Source organism: Indicator indicator, chromosome 8, assembly GCF_027791375.1.
Source record: "Indicator indicator isolate 239-I01 chromosome 8, UM_Iind_1.1, whole genome shotgun sequence".
NCBI classification, from domain to species: Eukaryota; Metazoa; Chordata; class Aves; order Piciformes; family Indicatoridae; genus Indicator; species Indicator indicator.
The window spans coordinates 3405053-3430059 of NC_072017.1; the positions used below are offsets into that span (position 1 = coordinate 3405053).

The 25007-nt window shown below is 41.1% G+C and overlaps 1 protein-coding gene across 2 annotated transcripts in view; it reads left to right on the plus strand.

The window, feature by feature from the left end:
- The window catches only part of NFXL1 (nuclear transcription factor, X-box binding like 1), a 50861-nt gene that overhangs the window by 305 nt on the left and 25549 nt on the right, over positions 1-25007 (plus strand). For both annotated transcript variants that reach the window (XM_054383042.1, XM_054383043.1), the window contains exons 2-15: positions 1852-2022; positions 2358-2467; positions 4407-4540; positions 6569-6747; positions 6880-7041; positions 7615-7715; positions 8229-8343; positions 8696-8820; positions 9887-10009; positions 11732-11822; positions 16430-16550; positions 17202-17358; positions 17890-17981; positions 20067-20088. In XM_054383042.1, coding sequence (XP_054239017.1) covers positions 1852-2022; positions 2358-2467; positions 4407-4540; positions 6569-6747; positions 6880-7041; positions 7615-7715; positions 8229-8343; positions 8696-8820; positions 9887-10009; positions 11732-11822; positions 16430-16550; positions 17202-17358; positions 17890-17981; positions 20067-20088 — 1703 coding nt within the window. The remainder of the gene's footprint in view (positions 1-1851; positions 2023-2357; positions 2468-4406; positions 4541-6568; positions 6748-6879; positions 7042-7614; positions 7716-8228; positions 8344-8695; positions 8821-9886; positions 10010-11731; positions 11823-16429; positions 16551-17201; positions 17359-17889; positions 17982-20066; positions 20089-25007) is intronic.

Genomic DNA, 25007 nt, shown 5'->3' on the forward strand with positions numbered 1-25007 from the left:
CCTTCCCTCGCTGCTGCGGGGCAGAGGGGCGGGCTCCAGCCCCCTTCCCTCGCTGCTGCGGGGCAGAGGGGCGGGCTCAGCCCCCTTCCTTTGCTGCTGCGGGGCAGAGGGGCGGGCTCCAGCCCCCTTCCTTTGCTGCTGGGCGGTAGCGAGCCGGTGCTTTGCCATCTGCCGTCTACGGCCCGCAGGTCCCATCTGGGGGGGAAAGGCGGAGGCCTCTGGCAGTGCCAGGGGGCTCGGGGGCGTTACACTTCCCCAGTGTGCAGAGCCAGTGCGCTTCGAGCAGAAGAGTAAAGAACGGAAGAATGGATTCAGCAGCTGGTTTTAGTACGGTTGGAAATGTCCAGGAGAATGCTGCCCATTAGGGAGAGACGTGAGGTATACACGTCTCAGCCTGGGAAAGACGGGCTTCCCAGGGCATGGGGCTGGAAGGAGTGCAAGTTGATTCCCAGCAAATACTTCGCAGGTAGACAAGTGCCAGATACTGACCTCTTTTAAGTGGCAGCACAGTTTCTAAAGGAAAGCCTGAATACTACACTTTGAAAGAACCCCAGTAAATACACTGGGTATCATAATCAAATATGGAAAATGAGGTATTTAAAACCTGTGATCTGCTGAAGACCTTTATAACTCTCTCGTGTGTTATCTTAAAGGCACTTTCGTTTGTTATGAACTCTGTTACATAACTTTTTTTCCCTCCATGTGAGAATCTTCCTCTGATTCACAGGCAATAACTTCAAGAAAAGCTTATCCTTATCCTTCATAGACTCTTTGAACACAGGTTGGAAGGTACCTCAAGGATCAGCTGGTCCAACCTTAATAATTATAATAGGAGAGTTGGTCACAGCCAGCTGTGAAAGAGCATGACCTCACTATTGCAATAAGGACTTGTTGGATGGAGGGAGAACAAGAGAAGTCATAGTTTTAAAAATACCAAATGGTGGGAGAGATAACAGTAGGGTATCAGCAAATTATAAGAATTACTTTTATCAAGAGTTGCCTGTTCTGTTTTGTTTTGTCAGTGTTTTTTTCCTTCACCATGTTCTGGAAGATATTTGTGTGGAGCTGTGTTTGGGTTTGTTTGGTTTTTTTTTTATAAATCAGCATGCTAGGTGCATATATTCCAGTATGTTTGGTGGGATTTGTCAGCAGTAAATGACAGATAATAAATCCTGTTGTGAATTGTATGGTTTCACAGTGGAGAAGAAAATGCAATTTATCTCTTCTTTTGTGGTATTGAAAATTTAACAATATACTGCCCTTAAAACATAAAATCATCAGGCTCTTGGGGCAGGGAGCTACTAGAGAGAGTCCAGTGCAGAGCCACGAAGATGATCAAAGGAGTGGAAATACCTTCCTTATGAAGAGAGCCTGAGGGAGCTGAGGGCTCTTCAGCTTGATGAGGAGGAACTTGAAGGGTGACCTCATTCATGTTTATAAAGATGTAAAGGGTGAGTGCCAAGAGAATGGAGCAAAACTCTGCTTGGTGATACCCAATGACAGCACAAGGGACACTGGGTGGAAGTTGAGGCATAGGAAGTTCCGTAGAAACATGAGGAAGAATTTTTTTCCCTGTGAGGGTGACACAGACTGGAACAGGCTGCCCAGAGAAGCTGTGGAGTCTCCCTCTTTGGAGATATTCAAAACCCACCTGGATGCATTCCTCTGTGATCTGCTCTAGGTGATCCTGCTCTGGCAGGGGGATTGGACTGGATGATCTTTCGAGGTTCCTTCCAGCCCCTAACATTCTGTGATTTTTTTGAAGAAAAAGACAGTTCAAAGTATGGAGAACTGACTGTGGTGCTTTGAATAACTCTCATGGCATTAACCATTAATCTGTGCTCTTAATAGAATTATCTTCACAGAAGAAATTTGAAGAAATTAAGAAGGCTAACCAGGCTGCAGCTAAAAAGCTAGTTGAAGACCAGTTTAGCTCCTCATCTGAAGATGATGATGAAGATGCTGAAGTAAAACAAGGAAAGATTTTGGCCAAAACGTTTACCATTTACACCAGTCAAACTGGTAATTAGTTTTAATTTATTAATTTGTATTTTGTTATGAAAACATAAACAGTGCTGTACTCTTGGCTGTGCATGAGAGTTTTGTTCATAATTGGAGGGCAAGCAATTTATTCTGATGTATTGCAAATATTTCTTCCCAGCAGTGCCTGCTGGCAGTACTTTTTATGCAGAATCCATGGTATGCTTCTGAAGCTGTCTTAAGTACTTCTAAGAATGTAGTTTTGTCCTAATACATGACTGAGAAAAAGAAATAAATACTTTTTACAGCACTCTCAACACATCCAGAATAGCAGATCAAACATTACTGATTGCTTTAAAAATCTTTATACATTAAAGATGGAGATGTGAGTGACCTGGAACGTACAAGACAATATGTGAATGAAGCTTTTCAGTCAGGGGCTATGACATGTCTGATCTGCATTGCTTCAGTTAAAAGGAACCAAGCTGTAAGTATTTTACAGTAATCTTAAAATAAAGCAAATATAAATTCCTGAATAACTTGGGTGTCGTTATATTAGTAAGATAATTCTTGGGATTGGTAGTTTTAAAATGGTATCAAGTACTAACTACAACATTCAGCATTTTGGGATTTGTCAAACACTTGAAGAAATAAATACTTACGATATAGTTGGTTTGTTGTTTTTTTTTTTTTTTACAGAAGTGTGTTATTGTAATGTAGTTATTTTGAAGTTTTGGAGAATAGCAGATGAAAACATGAAGTTCTTGAAGGCCAGTGCATAAAAAGGATGTATTCAGTAAGCTGTGTTGTAGCAAATACCAAAGCAAGAAATACTAGGAAGTTAGGAGGTCGCAGTGAGGTGGGGCTTGATCTCTTCTTTCTAGCATCAGGTGATAGAACAAGAAGGAAGGGCCTGTAATTGTGCCAGGGGAGATTTAGGTTGGATATTAGGAAAAATTGCTTCACTGAAAGAGTGGTCAGGCATTGGAACAGGTTACCCAGGGAGGTGGTGGAGTCACCGTCCCTGGAGGTGTTCAGGAAGTGTATGGACATGGCACTTTGGGACACGGGTTAATGGCCATGGTGGTGTTAGGTTGATGGTTGGACTTGATGATCTTAGAGGTCTTTTCCAACCAAAACAGCTAAGGTAAGCTTTGCTTCTTCAAGTGCTCATGAGGTGTAGGAGAAGGGTGGCATGTCTGAGAAGATTATCTGATTTCATACAGGTGTGTTTTTTTCAGGGCAAATCTTTTTTTATTGTTACAGCTCCAACTTCCTTTTGACAGTTACTTGAATTAAGTAGTTTGCAACTATATGTGTAACATTAAAAGAAAAAAGTGCAGAAAATCTTTTAACTTCTTCTGCTGGATGTACATGGACTACAAGTATCCAATAAAAGTGTAGTCATTAACTTTTTTTTTTTTAATAGGAAAAAAGTTCTTAACTTCTGTTGTTATCTTTTTTTTGTGTGGTTTTAAAACTGGAGCAGGGTAGATTTAGACTGGACATTAGGAGGAAGTTGTGCACAATGAGAGTGGTGAAACACTGGAACAGGTTGCCCAGAGATGAGGTTGAGGCCCCATCCCTGGAGACATTCAAGATCAGACTGGATGTGGCCCTGAGCAGCCTGATCTAGCTGGAGGTGTTTTATACCTCTCTTGCTCTTTGAATAAAAGACACTGAGTTGAAAGTCATACTTCAGATCAAATCTTTTTCTTACTATGTAAATCCTAAAGTTTGAAAGAAGGAAGATTCTTTTTAATATTTCTAGTGCCAAGGTGTCTAGAGTCCTAGAGTGTGGACAGGGAGAGAGGTGGAGAGGGAGCTGGGCTTGTTTAGTCTGGCAGAGCAGGCCTAGGGATGATATGATTACAGCCTCTGCCTACTTGGAGCTGCGAAGGTGGCTGAAGCCAGTCAACTTTGTGGTGGCAGGTGGTGTAACAAGGGGCAGTGGCACAAACAGGTTGGGAGGTGCAGATTGGATACTAGGAAGATAGTGTGACACTTGGAGTAGGTTGCCTAGGATGGTTGTGAAGTCTTCAACCTTCAGGATTTTCCAACTTTGATAGGCAAAGCTGTGACTGAACTAACTATGCTGGCAGTAGTCCTGCTTTGGGCTTGAGGTTTTGAGATGTGACCTCCCCCAGTGTGTTTAAATCAGTGTTTCTGTGATTAAATGAGTATTTTGTGTTCCAGAAACCTTGGCAAAAACATCCCCCAGGAGCAGGAAAAAAAAATTACAGCTATGAATCTCTAAGAGTAAACTGCCTGTCTTCATCTAGCAATAGGTGAAATCTATCTTTAGGAAGCCATTTGGTTAAATGGAAAAATAGCAAGCTTGTATTTCTTTGGATATTACAGATGTTCAGCAATGAAAACTGAAAGAAACCCACTATAAAGCTATTGGCATTGTATCTGCTCTTTAGGTCTGGAGCTGTTGTGGATGCTTTTGTATATTCCACCTGGTGTGTATCCAGAAGTGGGCCAGGGACAGCCTTTTTCTTGTGTCTTCTCCTTTGACAGATGATGATTTTGGGAAGAAAGATTATCCCTGGCCATGGTGAGCTACCTGGGGCACATTTATTGATACTTTAATTGTGAAAGATATGTGAGCTGGAGTTACTTTAGAAAGGAATGGTAGTTTTAAATGACATGTACACCAAAAAATAAAATTTAGAAGCCTGTCTTTTCTATTGCTTTTAAAAAATGCTTTCCAGTTTTCTTTAACATGGTTTGGGAATATTATACAGTGATATTAAAAACCTACTCCATCATATTTGCTTTAACTTCTGAGAAGGTAACTTATCTATCACATGTCTCAGCTTCTAGTATTTGTTTCTAGATGGCTTTACATATTTCTCACTTTTAGAGTTGGCACCATGGAATGAATAAATTAAAACCTCCCAGTTCTAAAATAGCAAGTTTTAGACTTTTTTTTTTTTTTTTTTGATGTGTGTCTCTCTATAACTCAAGCATTGAAGCTAATCTCTGTTTTGCATGAGGTTATGTGAAGAAGTTGTTAACGTTGTGGCTGCATGAGGAATGAACCTTGCTTTTTTCAGTAGGTTTATGTCTGAAGGTTCAGTCAAAGTTTTTCTGGGTATGTTTTTCTGTGCATTATTTGCCCACCTACTTTCATGTGGAAACTTGCAATATCTCTGAGATGATATCTTCTGTCAAGTTTGGTTGAAAGTGCCAGGTGGGTTCAAAAGCTTTCTTAATGTGGAATGTCAGAGAGCAGGTTTGCTTAGGAAATAAGATACAAAATTGTTGTCTGGCAGTTGATAAAGGCTGTTATACTACAGACTGGTTTTGTGTTTTAAGCATAATGGTTAATGAAAAAAAATCTCAACATGAATGGTGTTTTACTTAACACATAATAGAGCTGTGCAGGCTACTGTGTAGAACTGGTTTGTGACCTGTAATGTATTAGATAGGCATAAACTGGAGAAGAGGAGGTTCAAAGGAGACCTTATTGTGGCCTTCCAACATCTGAAGGGGGCCTACAGGAAAGCTGTTGAGGGACTTTTGGGTAGTGATAGGACTAGGGGGAATGGATCTAAGCTAGAGGAAGGCAGATTTAGATTAGACATCAGGAAGAAGTTCTTCACCCTCAGGATGGTGAGACACAGGAGCAGGTTGCCCAGGGAGGTGGTGGAAGCTTCATCCCTGAATGTTTTTAAGGACAGGCTGGATCTGGGCAACCTGATCTAGTGTGAGGTGTCCCTGCCTATGGCAGGGGGGTTGGAATTGGATGATCCTTGGGGCCCCTTCCAACCCTGACAATGTTATGATTTTGTGAGATTCTGTGACATTTTGTTTGATAATAATGAGAATGCCGGTCTTGCACAGCCTCTCTTCCCTGAGGAGAAGCACCCTGCCTTTTGTCTTTTCCCAATGGACCCGGAAATGGGAGCTACTTAATTTTCTCATTCCTTGTGTTGCCTCCCTCATCCATGGCTTGTGCCTGAACGCCTTGATGGCCTGTGGCACATCCACCTTTAGATATAATGTGTTTTTAAATAACTGACACCATCAAGGATGACAAATAAAGGTGTACAGCTTATGATTTCTAAGCTGCTGAACTGATGCAGTCTGAAATCTTTCAGATAAAATTTAAATAGTTAGGCATAATTTTAATAGCATCACTAAATCTTGGTTTGCACAGCTTGTAAATTGCTGCTGGTAAAAACTTGGGGTTTAATCTCTTTTTTTTTTTTTCTTTTGATGGATTCTATTCAAGTCACTTAACTCTGTTGCATGCATTCCTTTGGTATCACTTGACAAAAAAATTGTTCTGTGTGCTTGATGTGCTGAATGTTTTTGCATACTTAGAGAAAAAACGCTGCAGTGGTAGGACAATTCCTGAGGCATTCTAATAAATGTGTTGTAAAATCTGACGTATAGCAAGACCTTTGTTGAATATTATAAATGTAATTATGTTGTTACTAGTTAACAGTAGTTGTAAAAATGTTTATTGATAGCCTGGTAACATCTTTGGGAAACTGAAATGATGAAAAAAACCTTTTCTTTTTAAAACAGTCTTTAAAAAATTGCTTTTTCTTTTCACTCCTTTTTCCTCTTGTAGTCCAAAATGTAGGTTTGAATACAAACGGTCTGAAACTCCCAGTAGGTATTACTGTTACTGTGGGAAAGTGGAGAATCCAACAGTGGACCCATGGCTGGTACCTCACTCCTGTGGTCAGATCTGTGAGAGGGAATTCAAACCTCCCTGTGGGCATAAATGTTTGCTGCTTTGTCATCCAGGTAAATCCACTGCATCCCTTGGTTTTGTGATGTGTTTCTGTAGCCATCACATAGTTTTACTCAAAATCTGCTAAATCTTGGAGACTCTCAGAGTAAAACAGCTGTACTCAAGGTTGCATTTCTCACCCTTAGGACCCTGCCCACCTTGCCCAAAGATGGTCACAACAACGTGTCACTGTAAGAAAGCTAAAGCAGTGCCCCGAAGGTGCAGTGCCAAGGAATGGTCGTGCCGCCTGCCCTGCGGACGAACGCTGCTGTGTGGGCAACACACGTGTGAGAATCCCTGTCATGCAGGTAGAGCTGCCTTCTGCAACTTCAGGGGAGGATCACAGGATGTTAGGGGTTGGAAGGGACCTCTGGAGAGTCCAACCCCACTGCCGGAGCAGGACCATGGAATCTAGCGTAGAGCGCACAGGAACACATCCAGATGGGGCTTGAAAGTCTCCACAGAAGGAGACTCCACAACCTCTCTGGGCAGCCTGTTCCAGTGCTCTGGGACCCTTACAGTAAAGAAGTTCCTCCTGTGCTGTAGTTTCCATTCATTGCCCCTTGTCCTGTCACAGGGCACAAGTGAGCAGAGGCTGTCCCTTCCTTCTTGACACCCAGCCCTCAGATATTTATAGACGTTGATTAGTTCCCCTCTCAGTCTTCCCCTCTTCAGACTAACCAGACCCAGGTCTCTCAGCCTCTCCTCATTAGGCAGTGCTCCAGTCCTTTATCATCCCTGTAGCCCTCCATTGGACTCTCTTGATTAGATCCCTGTCCCTGCTGAAATGGGGGGCCCAGAACTGGATGCAATATTCCAGGTGAGGATACATCATTCTTTGGTGATTCCTGCTGTCAATGTCACTTTGCAATTACATGCAGGAGACTGTCAGCCTTGTCCACGAGTCAGTAAACAGCGATGCATCTGTGGAAGACAGACAGCAGAAAGACTTTGTGCAAGTCCTCAGTGGCAGTGTGATCAGGTATGTTGAAGCTGTCCTTTTTAGCTGATTTCTCATCTATGCAAAATTTGATTACTCAGTGTATTAAGAATTCTAATGACTCCTTCAATACAAAACCAATTTTATTTTTTAGGTTTTGAAAATGCAATCAGAAATGTAAGCAGCAGTATTTGAGAATCGATCTGCTTGGGGGCCCCAGTTCATTTCTGACAGCTGTTAAAATGTTCCTGTTCTTGGAATTATGCTAGGGTTAAGCTAGCTGTGAATTTGACCTTGTATATTCTGTTTTCTTGTGCTTGAGGTTGAAATTTCAGCTTCTGTCTTCAAAAAGAAGCATGAAACCCCAGCTTAGTAGATAAGAGTTTCATGCTTATTTGAAGTGTATTTGCAGCTTATTGTTAGGACCAAGGCTGTGGATTGACAACCTGTAAAAACATAAAAATAATTTTAAAATTAAGTGGTAAGGGAGAGCTTGCATCAGCAGCTACTTGGGTTATTAAGATGCCATTCACTTGGTTTCTCTGAGTTTTCCAGGTGTGTGGAAAACGTTTGCCTTGTGGTAATCACACATGTGAACAAGTTTGTCATGCTGGTCCCTGTGGAGACTGTCCTCGTTCTGGGAAAAGGTCCTGTCCATGTGGAAAATCAAGTGAGCTGCCTTTTTTTGTATTAAATAAAAAAAAAATTAAAGGTTAGAAAAGACATACGTTCATACGTTTAAAAAAAAAAATCATCCAGTCTTTGACAGTCAGGAGTTCAGCTTAATTCTGCAGGACAGGGGCCATGAGAAGTTCTTACAGTGAACTGTGCCTGTTTATATTGATTGTTTTGCTTAATTCTTTCAAAGCTTTATTTCTTAGCAGGTGTTTAATTGGCAATGTGAATAACTGAGTAAGAGAAGCTTTGAGAAAAATTGAGAGTCTTGCCTTCTGAGCTCGTATTTTCTAGATATTTTGGCCTCTTCTCTAAGTGTCTGCTTATGCTTCTCTCTCTTCATCTAGAGTTTACATTGCCTTGTACAGAAGATGTTCCCACCTGTGGTGATAGTTGTGACAAAGTTCTGGAATGTGGCATCCACAAATGTTCCCAGCGCTGCCATCGAGGTCCCTGTGAGATATGCAGGCAGGTTAGTCTTACTGGAGCAGCTTCACATCTTGTTAGGTTTCTGGAACACTGTTTACCTGGAACAGTGCAAACCTTCCAAGGACAATTAGGTCATCTGTCACAGAATCCATGCAACATGTTTTTTTTCCCCACTCTTCTCCTGCCCCAGCATGATTCTAAATTAAGGACAATGAAGCTGGTGAAGGGTCTGGAGAAACAGGTCTGGTGAGGAGCTGCTGAGGGAAGTGGGGTTGTTTAGCCTGGAGAAAAGAAGGCTGAGGGGAGACCTTCTTGCTCTTTACAACCTTCTGAAAGGAGGATGGAGCAAGGTGGGAGCTGGTTTCTTCTCTCTAGTAACAAGTGATAAGAGGAGAGGAAATGGCCTCAAGTTGCACCAAGGGAGGTTTAGGTTGGATATTAGCAGAAACTCCTCACTGAAGGAGTTCTCAAAGACTGGCACAGGCTCCTCTGGGAGCTTCCTTGCTACTTTCTCTTGTTACACTATTTGTATATTAGTGAATTTAGGTGCTGTAACCTTTTGCTGTGCTCTGTAAATATCTGTGGAGCTTCTGTGACCTGGCCCATAAAGCTGTTGTTCTCTCTGTTCTCAATTACCTCTTCCTGAACTAACTTTGGCTACAAATTCTGGTGAAAATAGTTAGCACATGATAGCTGGGATGAAGGTCAGAGAAACCTGCTCACCTATTTCTTATCTGTGATGGATGAATCTAGGTTACTATGCAGGAGAGGTACTTTGTTGTATGAATTTTTTTAGCCTTTATGCTTGACATCTTGCACTCTGTGCTTGAATGACCCCTGGAAGTGGCTTCTGTCTTGGTGAGACCAAGGCTACAGTGAGGTACCACCTAGAGCACAGTGCCTGCAAGACTGACACAAGGTCTCCAGGTCTGCTTGGAGCACACTATACACTTGCTGTTGTGATAGAGCATCACTATCCCATGAACTTTTCTTCACAGGTAGTAGTAGAACATTTTATTTTCTGCTACTTTGGGTTTTGGTTTGTTTGGTTGTTTTTTTTTGTTGGTATGAAAAATAGGCTGCTTTTTTCCCCCTGTCTTGCTGCCCAGGAAGTTGAGAAGCAGTGTCGCTGTGGGAAGCACACTAAACGCATGCCTTGTCACAAGCCATACCTGTGTGAAACAAAGTGCCCTAAAATTCGTGATTGCCAAAAGCACCAGTGCAGGAGAAAGGTGAGTGTCCAGGGATGATCTTGCTCAAAGCTGTTGTTTAGATAATGTTTCTGTCAATTTTGATGCAGTACATCACGTCAATCTGTTGTTCTGTGCCTGCTACAGTGAAGAAAGAGGAGTTTTCTTCAGTGTTACTCAGATTAGTTTGAGGTATACCAGAATTCCCTGGCACCATGCTTAAAAACTGGCCTTAAAAACCAGGAGGGGATTTTGACTCCAGAAGGCTTTCAGATACTTTAGTAACTGATGCTTTATGCATTCTAAAGTAGTTAAATCCATCCCCTTCACCTCCTTCAGGTCTGAAACACCTCCTTCACTTAAAGTCAAGCCTGTGATTGATCCTTGGTTACCCAGATCCAATGTCAGGAGTGCCAGACTTGATAGAATTAGATGATGGCTGGACTTGATGACCTTAAAGGTCTTTTCCAACCAAACCTAATCTATGATGCTGTGATTTATTTCCTTACTTTGTAGGAAGGGCTGTGAGTCTCATGATTTTGTAAGGGAGGTACTCTTACTTTTGACAAGTCATCATTCCACCCCACCTTCCAACATGCAGCACTGCAAACAGCAGTGATTTGACAGCTGGAAATCTGAGTATTGTTTCACTTCTGATTGGAAATCTAAGGAATGACTGATAGCTCAGACCTATCTTTCCAGTTTGATTAATTCAAGAAGGCCTGTAAGTTCATAGAATGGTTTGACTTGGAAGGGACCTTAAAGATAATCTATTTCCTTGGGCAAGGATACCTTCCACAAGCCCTGGTTGCTCAAGGCCTCATCCAGCCTGGCTTTGAACACCTCCAGGGAGGGGGCATCCACAACCTATGTGGGCAACCTGTTCCAGTGTCTCACCACTCTCAATGTAAAGAATTTCTTCCTAGTATCTGCAATTGCCTGCTATGTGTGAATGAAGGCAGTACAAAAGTTGGGCTCCTTACCACGAAGAGACATGAAAAAAATACAGTTTTATTCTTCAGTATTTTTGAGTATTATTATAGTGAATTTACTGTATGGGAAAAAGCAGCAAAATAAGTAAATGCAGTCGTGGTATCATTAATTTAAGCAAAAAAAAAAAAATTCCAGCTTTCTCTTCCTAATTGTCATCTTTTTTTATAGAGGTTAGAAGGAAGGTTCTGTTCAAGTTAATAGATAAAAATGGGGATCTCTCCTGACCTGGCATATGGTGATGGTGTTTTGTATTCTGATTCTTCCACTTCATATTAGGACAGTAGAGGAATGGTCTTAAAGTTATCTGACCTTTACTGCAAAGGTGATATATAAAATAAAACCAAAAAAAGTGGTTAGCAACATTGTTGTGCCAGGATGATACTGTACAAAAGTGGAAGAAACTGCAGACTGATGGTGGCAGAATGTTAAATATCCTATGTGTAAGCTTCTGAAATTGTTTTGAATTAAAATATTGTAAGAAATTGAAAATTAAAAAGGTTCTTATGCTTTTTGGAAGCCCTCTGCCTATTTAGTGTATTGAAATGATGCTTTCAGCTATACATTTTCCTCTTGTTTTATAATCTGAGTTTTTAACAGACAGCTTTACAGGTTGTCTCCTTTCTATGCTTGGCAGAATTTTTGAGTACATTTGACTAAATTGTATGATTTGTTAAAAAGAAATCTCGAAAACCTGAACTTGTAAAAAAGAACACATTTATACCACAAATGTCTGAATTTTCAGTTCTATAAAGTATATTTATTTTTTAATAGTGCTGTTCTGGAAACTGTCCACCTTGTGATCAAGTCTGTGGGCGGACTCTAGGCTGCAGAAATCACAAATGTCCTTCAGGCTGCCACAGAGGTAAGAATGAGTGAAAGATCCCTGTGGTGATGGAATATTTTTTTATTTATGCCAAACTTCATGTTTGCATGGCTCTGTGTGGTGCTTAAATGAATTCTCTCCCTTGTTGCTCGTGGGCTTTTTGTGGAGGCAGTGTGTTTGAAAGGTTATTAGTGCTGGTTAGAGTGCAAGGACTTAATGGCAACCTGAGTTTTTGCCTTATAATTTTGCCTAACATTGTTCCTCTGAAAATGCTCTGTCCCCTTTCCAGCTGCTTAATTCAACATCCATAGCTTGACTTGTTTTCCTCCCCCTCTCCTCTGCCCTGGTGAGGCCACACCTGGAATATTGTGTCCAGTTCTGGGCGCCTCAGGGAACTGCTTGGAAGAGTCACAAAAGAGCGACAAAAGTGGTTGAGGGAGTGGAACATCTCATGAGGAGAGACTGAGGGAGCTGGGGCTCTTTAGCTTGGTGAAGAAGAGACTAAGGGTTGCCCTCATTAATGTTTATAAATATGAAAAGGGTGAGTGTCAGGAGGATGGAGCCAGGCTCTGCTTGGTGATGCACAATGACAGGAAAAGGGGCAGTGGTGGACATTGAGGCATAGGAAGTTCTGTGGAAACATGAGGAAATTGTTTTTTCCTTTTGAGGGTGACAGAAGACTGGAACAGGCTGCTTAAAGAAGCTGTGGAGTCTGCCTCTCTGGAGATATTTAAAACCCAGCTGGATGCATTCCTGTGTGATCTGCTCTAGGTGATCCTGCTCTGGCAGGGGGGTTGGACTGGATGAGTTATCCAGGTCCCTTCCAGCCCCTAACCTTCTGTGGTTTTGTGAAATAATTGTGTTCACATGAACATGCATAACAAAACCCAACTACATATAGAAAATGCTTTGCTGGCTGAGGCTGGATGGGTTTTAAAAATCCTGGAAGATAATATGTGATAGGAGTGGGCTTCAAATAATGTTTAAAATCAAATTTGAATGTATATTGGTATCTTACTGGTAAAAGAGAACATAACTTGGTACTAACTATATGAAGGATAAGGAAAAAAGTTTACAGCTACATTCAGTGACCTTGGTTAAAAAGGTGCCAAAAATGGCCAAAATAACTTGACAGCTTTTTTCTCCCAGCCAATTGCTTTGACATTTGCTTGGTAGGGGAATAAACTGGAATGACTGAAAAAGTGGTTATCCTCTCAGCACTTTTCCCCACAGAAGCTGCTGCCCTGCTGAAACAGCAGCTGAGCAGCCTCTGTAATTTCCTTCAGTATTCTGAACTATAAATGGCACCAGCTTGGGAAGTAATTCACAACTTGTGCAGGCAGTTGTGCTTTTGAGGCAGTGAGTCTTAAAGAGGACAGAACAAGTGACTCTGGCAGTTGTCCCACTTAACCTGTTATTAAATTTGTCACCACAAACAAGTGGTTTGGGTTTTCTTCCTCTGTTAACTGTGCCCAGCCTTTTTTCTCTTTCCTTCCTTCTCCTTCCCCTCTACCGCTCCAAAATTGTTTTTATTTTTTTTTCTGTATGAGTTTGGTTCATAACTAAACCATAGAATAAAATTCTGGTTGGCAAACTAAGCTAATGCTGCACTATAGGATGAACTTTTATACTGAATAGTTGTTTCTGTTTGATGCTACTTTGACCTTAGAGCCTGGCAAAAAGTGACAGTGATTTCTAATAACTAACAGCAGTTATCAAAACAAAGTAGTGCATTTAAGAAAACAAAATGAAGTCTGTAAATATCAAATAGATACACTGTCAAGTGTATGAAATTTATCAAAACAATACAATTATCAATATTTAAGTACAAACTCTTGCGTCTAAGGAAGCTAACAGCTACCATAGAATGGCTTAGGTTGGAAGGAACCTTAGAGATCATCTACTCCAACCTCCCCACACCTCTTAACTAGACTCAGCTGCTCAAGGCCTCATCCAGCCTGGCCTTCAGCACCCCCAGGGAGGAGGCATCCACAGCCTCCCTACTTAATGTTTATTCAAGGAAACTCTGCTTGATGCCTACAGAAGCATTATGTGAGTTACAAGCTAATATCAGTATCGATATACTGACATCATTTGGAGTATTGAGGGTATCGTTGCAGTGTAAAAAAGACATAAAACAGAAGAATTGTCATTGTTATCTGATACATGGAAAAGCTAAAGCATGCAATGACTGACTGTGAATGAAACCCAGACATAGCTGGCAGCCATAGTGCCAGACGATCCATTTGGAAAAGAAAGTAACTTTTATGTGCATTAACCAATTACAATCTAGTACAATTTGTCATGTCAGAATGTTTGAAAATATTCTTTCTAAAGGCAATGGTTTTGATTTTAAAAATATTTGTATTCTTGTGCTTCTCCTTATACAGCAAGGCTTCAGTAGCTGCTGAAAGTTAATGATTAATTATTTTATTTTTAGTGTATAATAGCAGGTCAGGTTAACTTTGCAGTGTGCTGCAAGGTGAGCATTGATTTGAAAGGAAGGAGTATGCCTCCTAGAAAATAATTACATTAGAGGTTGCTGATAATAACCACTTGGCCTTTAGCAAAGGCCCCTGAAAAAAAAAAAAGATGACTTAATCTATTCTGTTTATGGTTTGATGTTTACAGATCATTTCTTCTTCAGCAAGCATGATTAAATACTTAAATTTAGAATGTGTTGCCAGGGAATAGAAGATTTTTGTTTCCTACTGCAGTACCTTATAACACATCATTTGAGAACACCTTGATTTCAAGCTGATGTGCATTTTTGTGCCCTTCCTTCTATCTTTTTGAGACTCTAGTCTGTTGTTTCATTAGTGGAATGTATAAGTAGATTGTATAGCTATCAGCCAGCCTGGGCAGCATAGCTTTAGATTTTTCAGTTTATTTTGCAAGAGTAGCTGTTTGGGTGCTGACAATGTATTATAATTTATTTTACTTTGCAGTATAAAGACTGCATGCTTCCAGCCTTTTTTCTTCAGCAGCCTTTTGTGACTGAGAAATCTGCTTCTGAAAGTGTTGCTTCTCAGATCCTGTAAGGCAGAATTGCTTAAAAAGTGTTGCTGCTGATAACACTTTCAAAGCTTTACTTTCTTTAAAGTTCCAGAATGCAGCTTGATTAATAAGCCAGAATCTCACATCTACACTTGCTTAGACAGGCAGAAATCCTGGCTGGGGCCAGACTGTGTTGAGGGTAGCTCTGAAGAAAGAGACTTGGGGGTGCTGATTGCTGAGAAGCTCCCCAGGAGCCAGCAGTGCCCTCATGCAGCACAGCAGGCAGCTGTGTGCTGGGCTGCAGCCAGAGGAGTGCGGGCAGCAGGGCAAGAGAGGGGATTCTGCCCCTTGGCTCTGCTCTGCTGAGACCTCACCTCCAATCCTGCCTCCAGGTCTGGTGTCCTCATCATAAAAAGGACTCTGTGGGACCTTGTAGCTACTTTCCAATACCTGAAGAGATCCTACAGGAAGACTGGACAGGGACTTTTCAGAAGAGTGTCTAACAACAGGACAAGGGGGAAAGGAGGTTGTAGAGGGATGCGCATCAGTTTGTTGAACCAAGTAACAAGTGACAGGACAAGATGACACATCCTCAAGTTGCTCCAGGGGAGGTTTAGGTTGGACATGAAGAACAATTTCTTGACAGAAAGGGTTGTCAAGGCCTGGCCCAGGTCAGTGGTGGAGTCCCCATCTCTGGAGGGGTTTCAAAGCTGTGGAGATGTGGTTGGATGAAGCTTCGAGCAACTTGGTCTAGTGGGAGTGGCCCTGCACATGGCAGGGGGTTGGAGCTAGATGATCTTTAAGGTCTCTTCCATCCCAATCATTCTATGTATCCATAAAATCTGGTCATAGGATGTTAGGGTTTGGAAGGGACCTTTGAAGGTCATCAAGTCCAACCCCCCTGCCAGACCAGGACCATAAAATCCAGCACAGGTCGCACAGGAACACATCCAGATGGATCTCGAAAGCCTCCAGAGAAGGAGACTCAAAAACCTCCCTGAGCAGCCTGTTGCAGCGCTCTGATAAACTTTGTTATATTTTTCTATAGCTCTTTTTTGAATGTAGAGGAAAGATGAACATGGAAGACTGAAACATAACCAGTAAATATTTAAGTGTTGTGTGACCCCCATGACTGGGCTTTAATAGAATCATAGAATCAGTTAGGGTTGGAAGGGACCACAAAGATCATCCAGTTCCAACCCCCCTTCCATGGGCAGGGACACCTCACACTACATTAGGCTGGCCAGAGCCTCATCCAGCCTGGCCTTAAACATCTCCAGGGATGGGGCCTCAGCCACCTCCCTGGACAACCCATTCCAGGCTCTCACCACTCTCATGGGGAAGAACTTCTTCCTCACATACAGTTCTAATGCTGACTTCTTTTTAAAACCTGAGAGAGGGGTTGTTTCTAACTTGATAGCAGTTAACTGGAGGATGAACAAGATTTTTATCATCACTCTTTTTTTTTTAAGATCAGTGAAATTCTTCACCAAGAGGGATTTGAAACTAAGCAGAGGTAAATCATGAACAACCAGCTGTTAAACCAGGAGAATTATACCACGTGCATATTCAGAGTTACATTAGTGATAATTTTTTATAATCAGATATTCAGATGATCATATTGCTAATATATATATTTTTTTTTCCAGGCAGTTGTAATCCATGTCCAGAGATTGTAGATGTGAAATGCAGTTGTGGCAAAACTGTCATTAAGGTGCCCTGTGGCAGAGAGCGCACCATCAAACCTCCCAAATGCAAGCAGCTCTGCAGGTCAGTACAGAACACCTGTGGCCTTCAAGTTCTTCAGTGGAGTTTAAGGTGTCCTTAAAGAAAATAATAAAATACAGCTTTAAAAGGCAAAACTTACTCCTTGACTATGAGTACAGATATTACTTCTATGTCTTCTTTGTTCCTGACCATGCAGATGATTAGCAGTAATTCTTCCTATCAAATAAATACCTCTTGGATGCTGTGGTTTCATGAGCAGCCTGCTGCTGTCCAGAGGGAGGCTCTGTCCTACTGAGCACTTCCAATTCTGTAGTACCACTCAGTCCTTCAAGTTATCACTGGGACATTCTGGAGTACCTCAGTGTGGCATTTTACCTAGAAAACTTGACTAACAAAAGGAACAAGGAGAATATTTGCTGCTGGGATGTAGCAAGATTGCCTATCACAGACCAGAACTGGGATTGAAATAGCTGTTTGAATACACAAACCCAGCTCTGGTTTTAATTTAATTTAGAGCTCCTGTATAATTTTACTGTAATGCTTACCACTGCTGAAGGTGAGAAGTAAACTCATTTTAAAAAACCGAACAACAAACAATCTGCTCTCAATTCTTTGTATTTTGAACATAATTTTTCAGTGACTAACTTCATATTTCTTGCTGCCATCTTGATTTGCTCTTGGATTTGACTTCAGTCGACCACCAACCTGCCATCACTCCACCCAGGAGAAACACTATTGCCACTTTGGTCGGTGTCCTCCGTGTCGTCAGTCCTGCCAGAAAACGTTGGCCTGTGGCCATTTGTGCCCTGTTCCCTGTCATGATGAAGCTCTTGTGAAGCAAACTGGCCTAGTAAGTAAACAGCAAAATATGGTGCTGTGTTCTGAATCACAGAATGGCTAGGGCAGGAAGGGACTTCAGAGATCATCTACTCCAACCTCCCTGCCATGGGCAGGGACACCTCTCAACTAGACTCAGCTGCTCAAGGCCTCATCCAACCTGGCCTTCAACACCCCCAGGGACGAGGCAGCCACAACCTCCCTGGGCAGCCTGTTCCAGAGTCTCACCACCCTCCTACTGAAGAACTTCTTCCAAAATCCAGTCTAAACCTGCTCTCCCTCAGCTTCAAACCATTCCCCCTTGTCCTATTGCTAGACACCCTTAGGGAAAGTCTGTCTTCAGCCTTCCTGTAGGATCCCTTCAGGTATTGGAAGGCAGCTCTAAGGGACCCCTGTTGGGTGAGTGTTGATTTGCATTAGTAAAGAGTTCATTACTAGAAAGTGGATTTGTTAGAACTGAGATCTTTTTAGATGAAATATTTATAGTCAAGCAGAAAGTCCCATTTGTGCTTTGTATTCAACTAGTTTTTTCTTTTGCTCTCAGCACCAGTCTGCAGGCCCTTGGGAGCAGCCATCTGAGCCAGCTTTTATTCAAACTGCATTGCCATGCCCTCCCTGTGAGGTTCCTATCCCAGTGTAAGTAGTAAAACACCAAACAAATAAGCCAAATTTTTGCTATGGAAAGAAGGTTTCTTCTTTTTTTTTACCGTTGTAAAAATGGACATGTCAATGACCATATTTTCCTCTGCAGATGCAAAGTGCCTTGGTGAACACCACTCTCAGAGACCTGAGAGCACTGGTAGTGGTTTAATAGCCGTTTTTGTAGGGTGTGCTTTCTGTAAGAAAGGGCTGAGAGTAAAGATTGGTTGTTTCTAATGCCTGTTGTCTGCACTTAAGACTAAGTAGCACTGCAAAGACAACCATTGTGATTTGATAGCCTTCAGTGGCACACAGCATTTTCCATGCAGTTTCTCTCTTGTTTGTTTATGGGGCTGTAACTTTACTCATACTGAACTGCTGTTTTGTTGTTCAGTTTTCAGTTCCTATATGCTAACAAAAGGCAGGTCAATGCCACTCATCCCATCTGCTCAATGCCTTTCTGGTTTAAGCTTGTCCAGAAGGTGAGCAGAACTGAATGAACTCTTTCTGTGATGATGCTGAGGATATAAAAGAAGATGTGGTGAGGTTTTTTTCACCATTCTTTCTCAATTTCATAGATTTCTGTTTACAGTGTGGAAAAGGACTCAGAATTCAACATTTATCTAAAAAGGGCTGTTTAGTCTGGTTTTGTATTGTAATCTCCTACTGTTTTAAACCCTGCATATTTCACAGGTGTTAATGCCTGTTTGTTTTTCAAATATCCCTCCTTTATGTGAAGATATTATGTCTTCATTTTCTGAAGTGAGAAGTAGACACAGGAAGATGATAAAAAAAATATCCTTTTAACTGCCTGCCTAGGTGTTTAGAACTTAATTTCTCAAGGACTGTCCTATGGTAGGTTGTACTTCTGTTCACAGCTGTGATTGCTTGCTCAGTACTTCTCATACTTGGCCTCAGAATTCAGACTGCCAAAAGGTGAAAAATATGTAGTTACAAACAGTCAGGTGTCAGTGCTTGGGTAGATGCCTGCAGAAACTGTCTGATGTAGGTCTGCAGCAGAGATCATTGTGTAGTGTCATGCATGGGGTAGTGCACATCTTCTAGTTCCTCTTGAATTCCGAACTCAAAATCTCTCCCTTTGGTTGAAGACTCCTTGCTGGAGGAGCTAAATCTGCTAAGTGAAAAGGAGACCATACTGGGTAAGTTGTGCTTAGTTTACATAGTGCTTGGGACAGATTTAGTAGTTCATAGCAGGAGGCAATCAGGCTGGTTGAGCAGCTTCCCCTTGCAGTGGAGCAGAAGCATGAAGCCATATTAGCTGGATATAGGAAGATTATCTTGGATATAAAATAACTGATCTTTGTAGAGTGAAGAACAGGTTCATGTGCTGTGTCTGCTTCTTACTCTGCTAGGTGAAAGACTGATTGCTCTTGTTAATGTCCTGTCCTAAAGACCATCTGAAGCTATTGGCTGTTCCATTGTGTTGAGAAGTTATCAGAGTTTTTGTTTTTGTTTTTGTTTTTTATTATTAGTCTCCCCTACAAGGCTTCAGTAGAGAAATCAAAATAATAGTTGGGAAGGAGATGACAAATATGAGATCAGAGGTGAAAGGAAACAAAGATGATTTTCCAAAGAAATTGAGCAGAAGATTGGTTTACATTTTAGAAGATCACTGTTTGAATGAGTCACCATTTATTGCCTCCACAATTCTGATCAGTGTGCAGCTTTTCTTTCCTAGGAGTTGTAGACTGTTGTGAAAGGGATAGAATTATAAATTATAAGAGTAGATTAGATAATTCTCTGAAATAACTGAATAAAGTATGTGGTATAGTAGAACCAAAGCAGCAGATATTTGGAAGCAATTCAGGTGATTTTCTTAAATAAAAATGATTAATTCAGTATCCCACTATAATTAGTCTGCACATGAAATATGGATTTGGGGATTGCCATCATAAAACACCACAGCCCAAACAACTTGAAAAAGAGAAGGCATTGATCTGTGTAGATAGGAGGTTTTTCTCTTAAAAATAGATTGCATTATTGTTGTGTGGAAAGCACTGTTTTAAGTCCCTTATTAAAGAAATACATCCTTTCTAAATCTCTGATTCTTCTCTTTTGCAGGGAGTGTCTTGGGCAGCATGAGGTGAGTCACGGGAAGTGCTTTCAAAGTGGAATGTGAAGGGAATTTGTCAGTGTGCAAAAACAGTATTTGAAATATGATGAGGTTTTTGAACATTTTAATGTGAATGAAGCCCTTATCACAAGGGCTTACTTACCAGAAGGTATTTTAGTTCCTTTTTCAAGAATATATAATTACTTCACTTGTAAAAATTCAAGGACAGAAATTTTAACTCGTGATTTACAAAGCTGTGTGTTCTTGTAGCTGTTCAGATATTAGTGGTTTAAATGTTTAGGGGATGCTCTTTTTCTTGTTATATAATTCTAGGGTCTTTTTTCCCCTCATTTTAGTTATTATTCCCTCATTCTCACACATTTTCTTCAGTTCTCCTAGAAACTCTTGTGCTTATTTTAAAAGGATAAGGACATAGTGTCATACAGGACAATTCTCTTGTGCCTGGGATCTATTCATGTGTGAATGAAATCCAATCTCTGCCCTGGTGAGGCTGCATCTGGAATATTGTGTCCATTTCTGGGCCCCTCAGGTCAAGAAGGACCTCAGGGAACTGCTTGAAAGAGTCTAGCACACAAAGGTGCTGAAGGCAGTGGAACATCTCCCTGATGAGAAAAGGTTGAGGGAGCTGGGGCTCTTGAGCTTGGAGCAGAGGAGCCTGAGGGGTGACCTCATTCAGATTTTTAAAGATGTGCAGTGTCAGGAGGACAGAGCCAGGCTCTGCTCAGGGATGACCAATGACAGGACAAGGGGCAATGGGGGCAAGCCAGAGCAGAGGAGATTCCACATGAACATAAGAAAAATGTTTTTCCCTGTGAGGGAGCCAGAGCCCTGGAGCAGGCTGCCCAAAGAGGTTGTGGAGTCTTCTTCACTGGAGCTACTCAAAACTCACCTGGATGCATTCTGTGTGACCTGCCCTGGGTGATCCTGCTTTGGCAGGCAGGTTGAACTAGATAATCTTTTGAGGTCCCTTCCCACCTCTAACACTGTGATTCTGTAACAATATGGTGGAAACTTCTTTAGTGTTACTTATTAGCTCATCTTTTTGGTGTGCAACCTTTTCCAGGTTTGGAGGAAGTCATTGTCTATTTCAGCTTACATGAGAAGAAAATGTAATTGATGCTTGAAGCTAAATAACTCACCATTATTCACAATTGTTTCTAAAAGTCAGGAAATGTAAGGTTAACTCATTTTTCTTGATCGTGAAAGGTTACTGCTAAAGTAATCTTTAAAAAAACCTTGCTCTTATAGCTTTGTCTGCTGGTAAGTCTGACATGAATTCACTATCCAAGTACAGCTAACAATACTGTAACCAACCTAGTTTCATTTTAACCTTGTAAAAAATGCTAGAAAACAGTAAACACCTAAAAATATTTCAAGCCAATCCCCATTTTTCCCCCTTGAGCATCTCTAATTATCTTCCTGTATGTTTTATAATGGTGGCTTGATTATGTGATGGCAACATCTGCAGATGTTGTTAACTAAGTTTATAGATCCACAATCTGTCTGTGCAGCACATTTATTAATCCAAGCAAGCTGTGAATGCACAGAGCTGCTTTGCAGCCCGTTGGTCGCTAAAGAAAAATGTGCTGGGAACATGAATGAGAAGTCCAACTGTGACTATTCTGTTTGTTGTTCAAGCAGCTCAGCTTGGGTTTTGTTTTCCACACTAAAACTTGCAGGTGTATCAGCCAGTGTTTTATTGACTTAATGGCAGTGTTTTGTGGTAGGACATCCAGTCTTGCCTTAACTTTTATTAGTTTGGACCCAATATATAACTTACTTTAGCAGGCAAGGTTTACTGGTTTTGGTAGTGTTTAGATGGACATGGTTGTGACGTTTATAGAATCATAAAATGGTTTAGGTTGGAAGGGAGCTTAAAGATGATCTAGTTCCAACCCCTCTACCTTCCTGTAACAGCAGACAGTGTGGCTCTTACTAATAGAGGAAATGGTTCAAATTACTGTGTTTAAACTACTTTATTTTAGGCTGGATTCAGAGCAGTGTGGCCAGCAGGGCAAGAGAGAGGATTCTGCCCTTTTGCTCTGCTGAGACCCCACCTTGAATGCTGCCTCCAGTTCTGGTGTCCCCAGCATAAGAAGGACACAGCTGTTGGAGTGAGTCCAGAGGAGGCCACAAAGATGATCCAAGGGCTGGAGCACCTCTGCTGTGAGGACAGGCTGAGGCAGCTGGGAGTGTTCAGCCTGGAGAAGAGAAGACTCTGGGGGGACCTTAGAGCTGCCTTCCAGTACCCAAAGGGATTTTTCTCATCAGTCATCCTAGTGATAGGATGAGTGGCAGTGGTTTGAAACTGGAGCAGGGTAGATTTAGGCTGGACATCAGGAAGAAGTTCTTTACAGTGAGAGTGGTGAAATACTGGAACAGGCTGCCCAGGGATGTGGTTGATGCCCCATTCCTGGAGACATTCAAGATCGGATTTGATGTGGCCCTGGGCAGCCTGATCTAGTTGAAGGTTTCCCTACTGACTGCAGGGGGGGTTGGACAAGATGACCTTTGAGGGTCCCTTCCAACCCAATGCAATCTGTGAATCTTGTGAATGAAACCTGCTTTCTCTCAGCCAGTAGAGTGCAGTGCTTCCTTCCTGCTGGGTTGAGCGCTTTCTGGAGTGGAAGAAAGGGTCGTCCTAATCTTTGAGATTTTGAGAGCAGCCAAGGATAAGAATGATTTGTTGTGTGTAAGAGTGTGTGTGTGAGGGGTGTTTACAGTGTTTATGTGCAGTGTACATTTTTATGCTGTTCTGAGGACTCTGAAAAGAAAGAAACCTAAACCATCTAATGTCTGTTTAGTGTTTTTGCAGCCCCATTGACTCTTAAAGTGTAATTTTACCTCCAACTAAATTACTGTTTTTAACAAGAGAAAATACTTCTGTGTGTTTATGAACACTTCCCTCTCATAGTAGTTTCTAGCTGCTGAGGGAATTTTTCTCTAGGAAATTTCAGTGAACTTTTCACAAGTGATTAAAGCAGCAGTTTTCCCAGACAAAGTTTTGCTGTGAAGAGGAACTCATGGTTGGACTGTGGTACCACTTATGCTGGACTGTTGTTAGACCTCCTATAATGGACCAGGTAGAAAAGAAATCAGCTAGGAATGAAAGAAGTTACAAAGTCTTCTTGAATTTTTGTCTGATGATGAGTGGAAGATAGAACAAAAGCAGACACTTCAGGGGTTGCATGATAAGCAAATCCTCTGTCTTCACATTTTTACTTGGACAGTCATTTTTTGTTTGTGTAGGTGTTGGAGCTGGTTGTTCTGTTGGGGTTTTTTTTTTTGTGAGTTTGGGTTGTGGGTTTTTTGTGGATTTGGGGTTTTTTTTGTGGCTTTTGGAGCTTTTAAAAATTTAATTTTTTATTTTTTATTTTTATTTTATTTCAGTATTTTTATTTTATTTCAGTATTTTTATTTTATTTCAGTATTTAGTTTAAAAAAGTGTTTTGAAGGGTTTGATTAAGTTTGAGCTCTTGCATGTCTTTGGGTATTTAGAACAAGAAGTTTATCACTTGAAACAGCAGACTTAAAATTGCTGTCATCTGAAAAAGATGATAGAATTGTAGAAAGTCTGCTCAGTGGAAATAGGCTTCTGCATGATGTTTAAGGTAATTAAGATTTCTTTACATACAATGCGCAGCCTTCTTTTAAATAATTTTACTGTGTAAGTTTAGGGATTTTTTTTTTCATATACTTGGGAAAGAAGAAAAAGAAAAGAAAACCAGGGATCCTTCAGTTCTTCAATTTGTAGGTGCTTAAAAGTAGCTCTCAGATTTATTTCTCTGTCCTACAACCTGAAGCATGCAATCATCAACAGCTGCTGCTGCCATCCCCAAATGAAAATGTGATGCTTGCCTTTTTCTTTGCACTGCTGTGAACATGGGCATTGGACAGCTCTAGCTATGCATGTGCTCTTTTGAAATAAAATCATGAGAGTTAAGGTGTATATTCAAAACTTGATTTTCATAGGACAACATTAATTAAAGCCCCACACAAGGAACCCTTGACTCAGTATGGTATTAATTTCTCTGCTGCATTGAATTCTCTTGTAGTTGCTTTATGTCATTAAATGTTCTAGGGGAAGGGAAACGTTCTGGTGTTGGTTTTGTGTGATGAGTATTTTGAGGATCCTGTAAGATCAGTCTTGATGTTTCCAGGCAGATAGAACTCTCTTTCTCTTGCTCTCTCTCCTCTTTTGTGTGGGTGTTGTGTTTGATTTTTGTTTGCTTTTGTTGTTCGGGTTTTGGGTTGTCTTGTTAGGAATTTAATGCTATGTTTTATTACTCTAAGTGTTGGTTGGTTGGTTGGTGGTGTTTTTAGGGTTTTTTTTTTTTTTAATGGAAGATCATTACTTTGCTTCTAGGTAAAATCTTATGCCCATCTTTATGAGATTCGTCTCTGTGGCTAAACAACTTACAAATACTTCCAAATTTTCCCTGTCCTATTGTACTGGATTATCATTTTGATATTCCAATTGATGTATCTGTTAGCTGCTTTTATGCATTTGGGAGATGTGCTGGAAAGCTTCCTGCCCTTTTTTTTTCCCCTTGCTTTCCTTTCCTTATCCTGTGGTCCGAAAACGATGCCTCCTTGTTTCCTTTCTTTTTCCCAGTCAGCTTTCCTAAATTACTTCTGATTCTCATCTGTGTTCTTTATTCTTTAGCTCATCAGTCTCCCTGGAGTTTGTGGCTTCTTTTATGTTCATCTTTGTAGCAAGAGTAGTGACCTCCCTTTAGCCATTTCAGAAATGCATTTCAGCCAGAGAAAATAAAACTTCTCTCTGCTTTGTCCTTTGGATTTGCTACTCGTGTCCACACCAGGTTGACTTGTCAAGTAATGGAAACAAAATTTGGAAACAGACTGTAGGTTTAAATTAATTGAAATTCTCTTGGTTTTGGCTAAAATGTCAGTTAATTCCAGAAGAC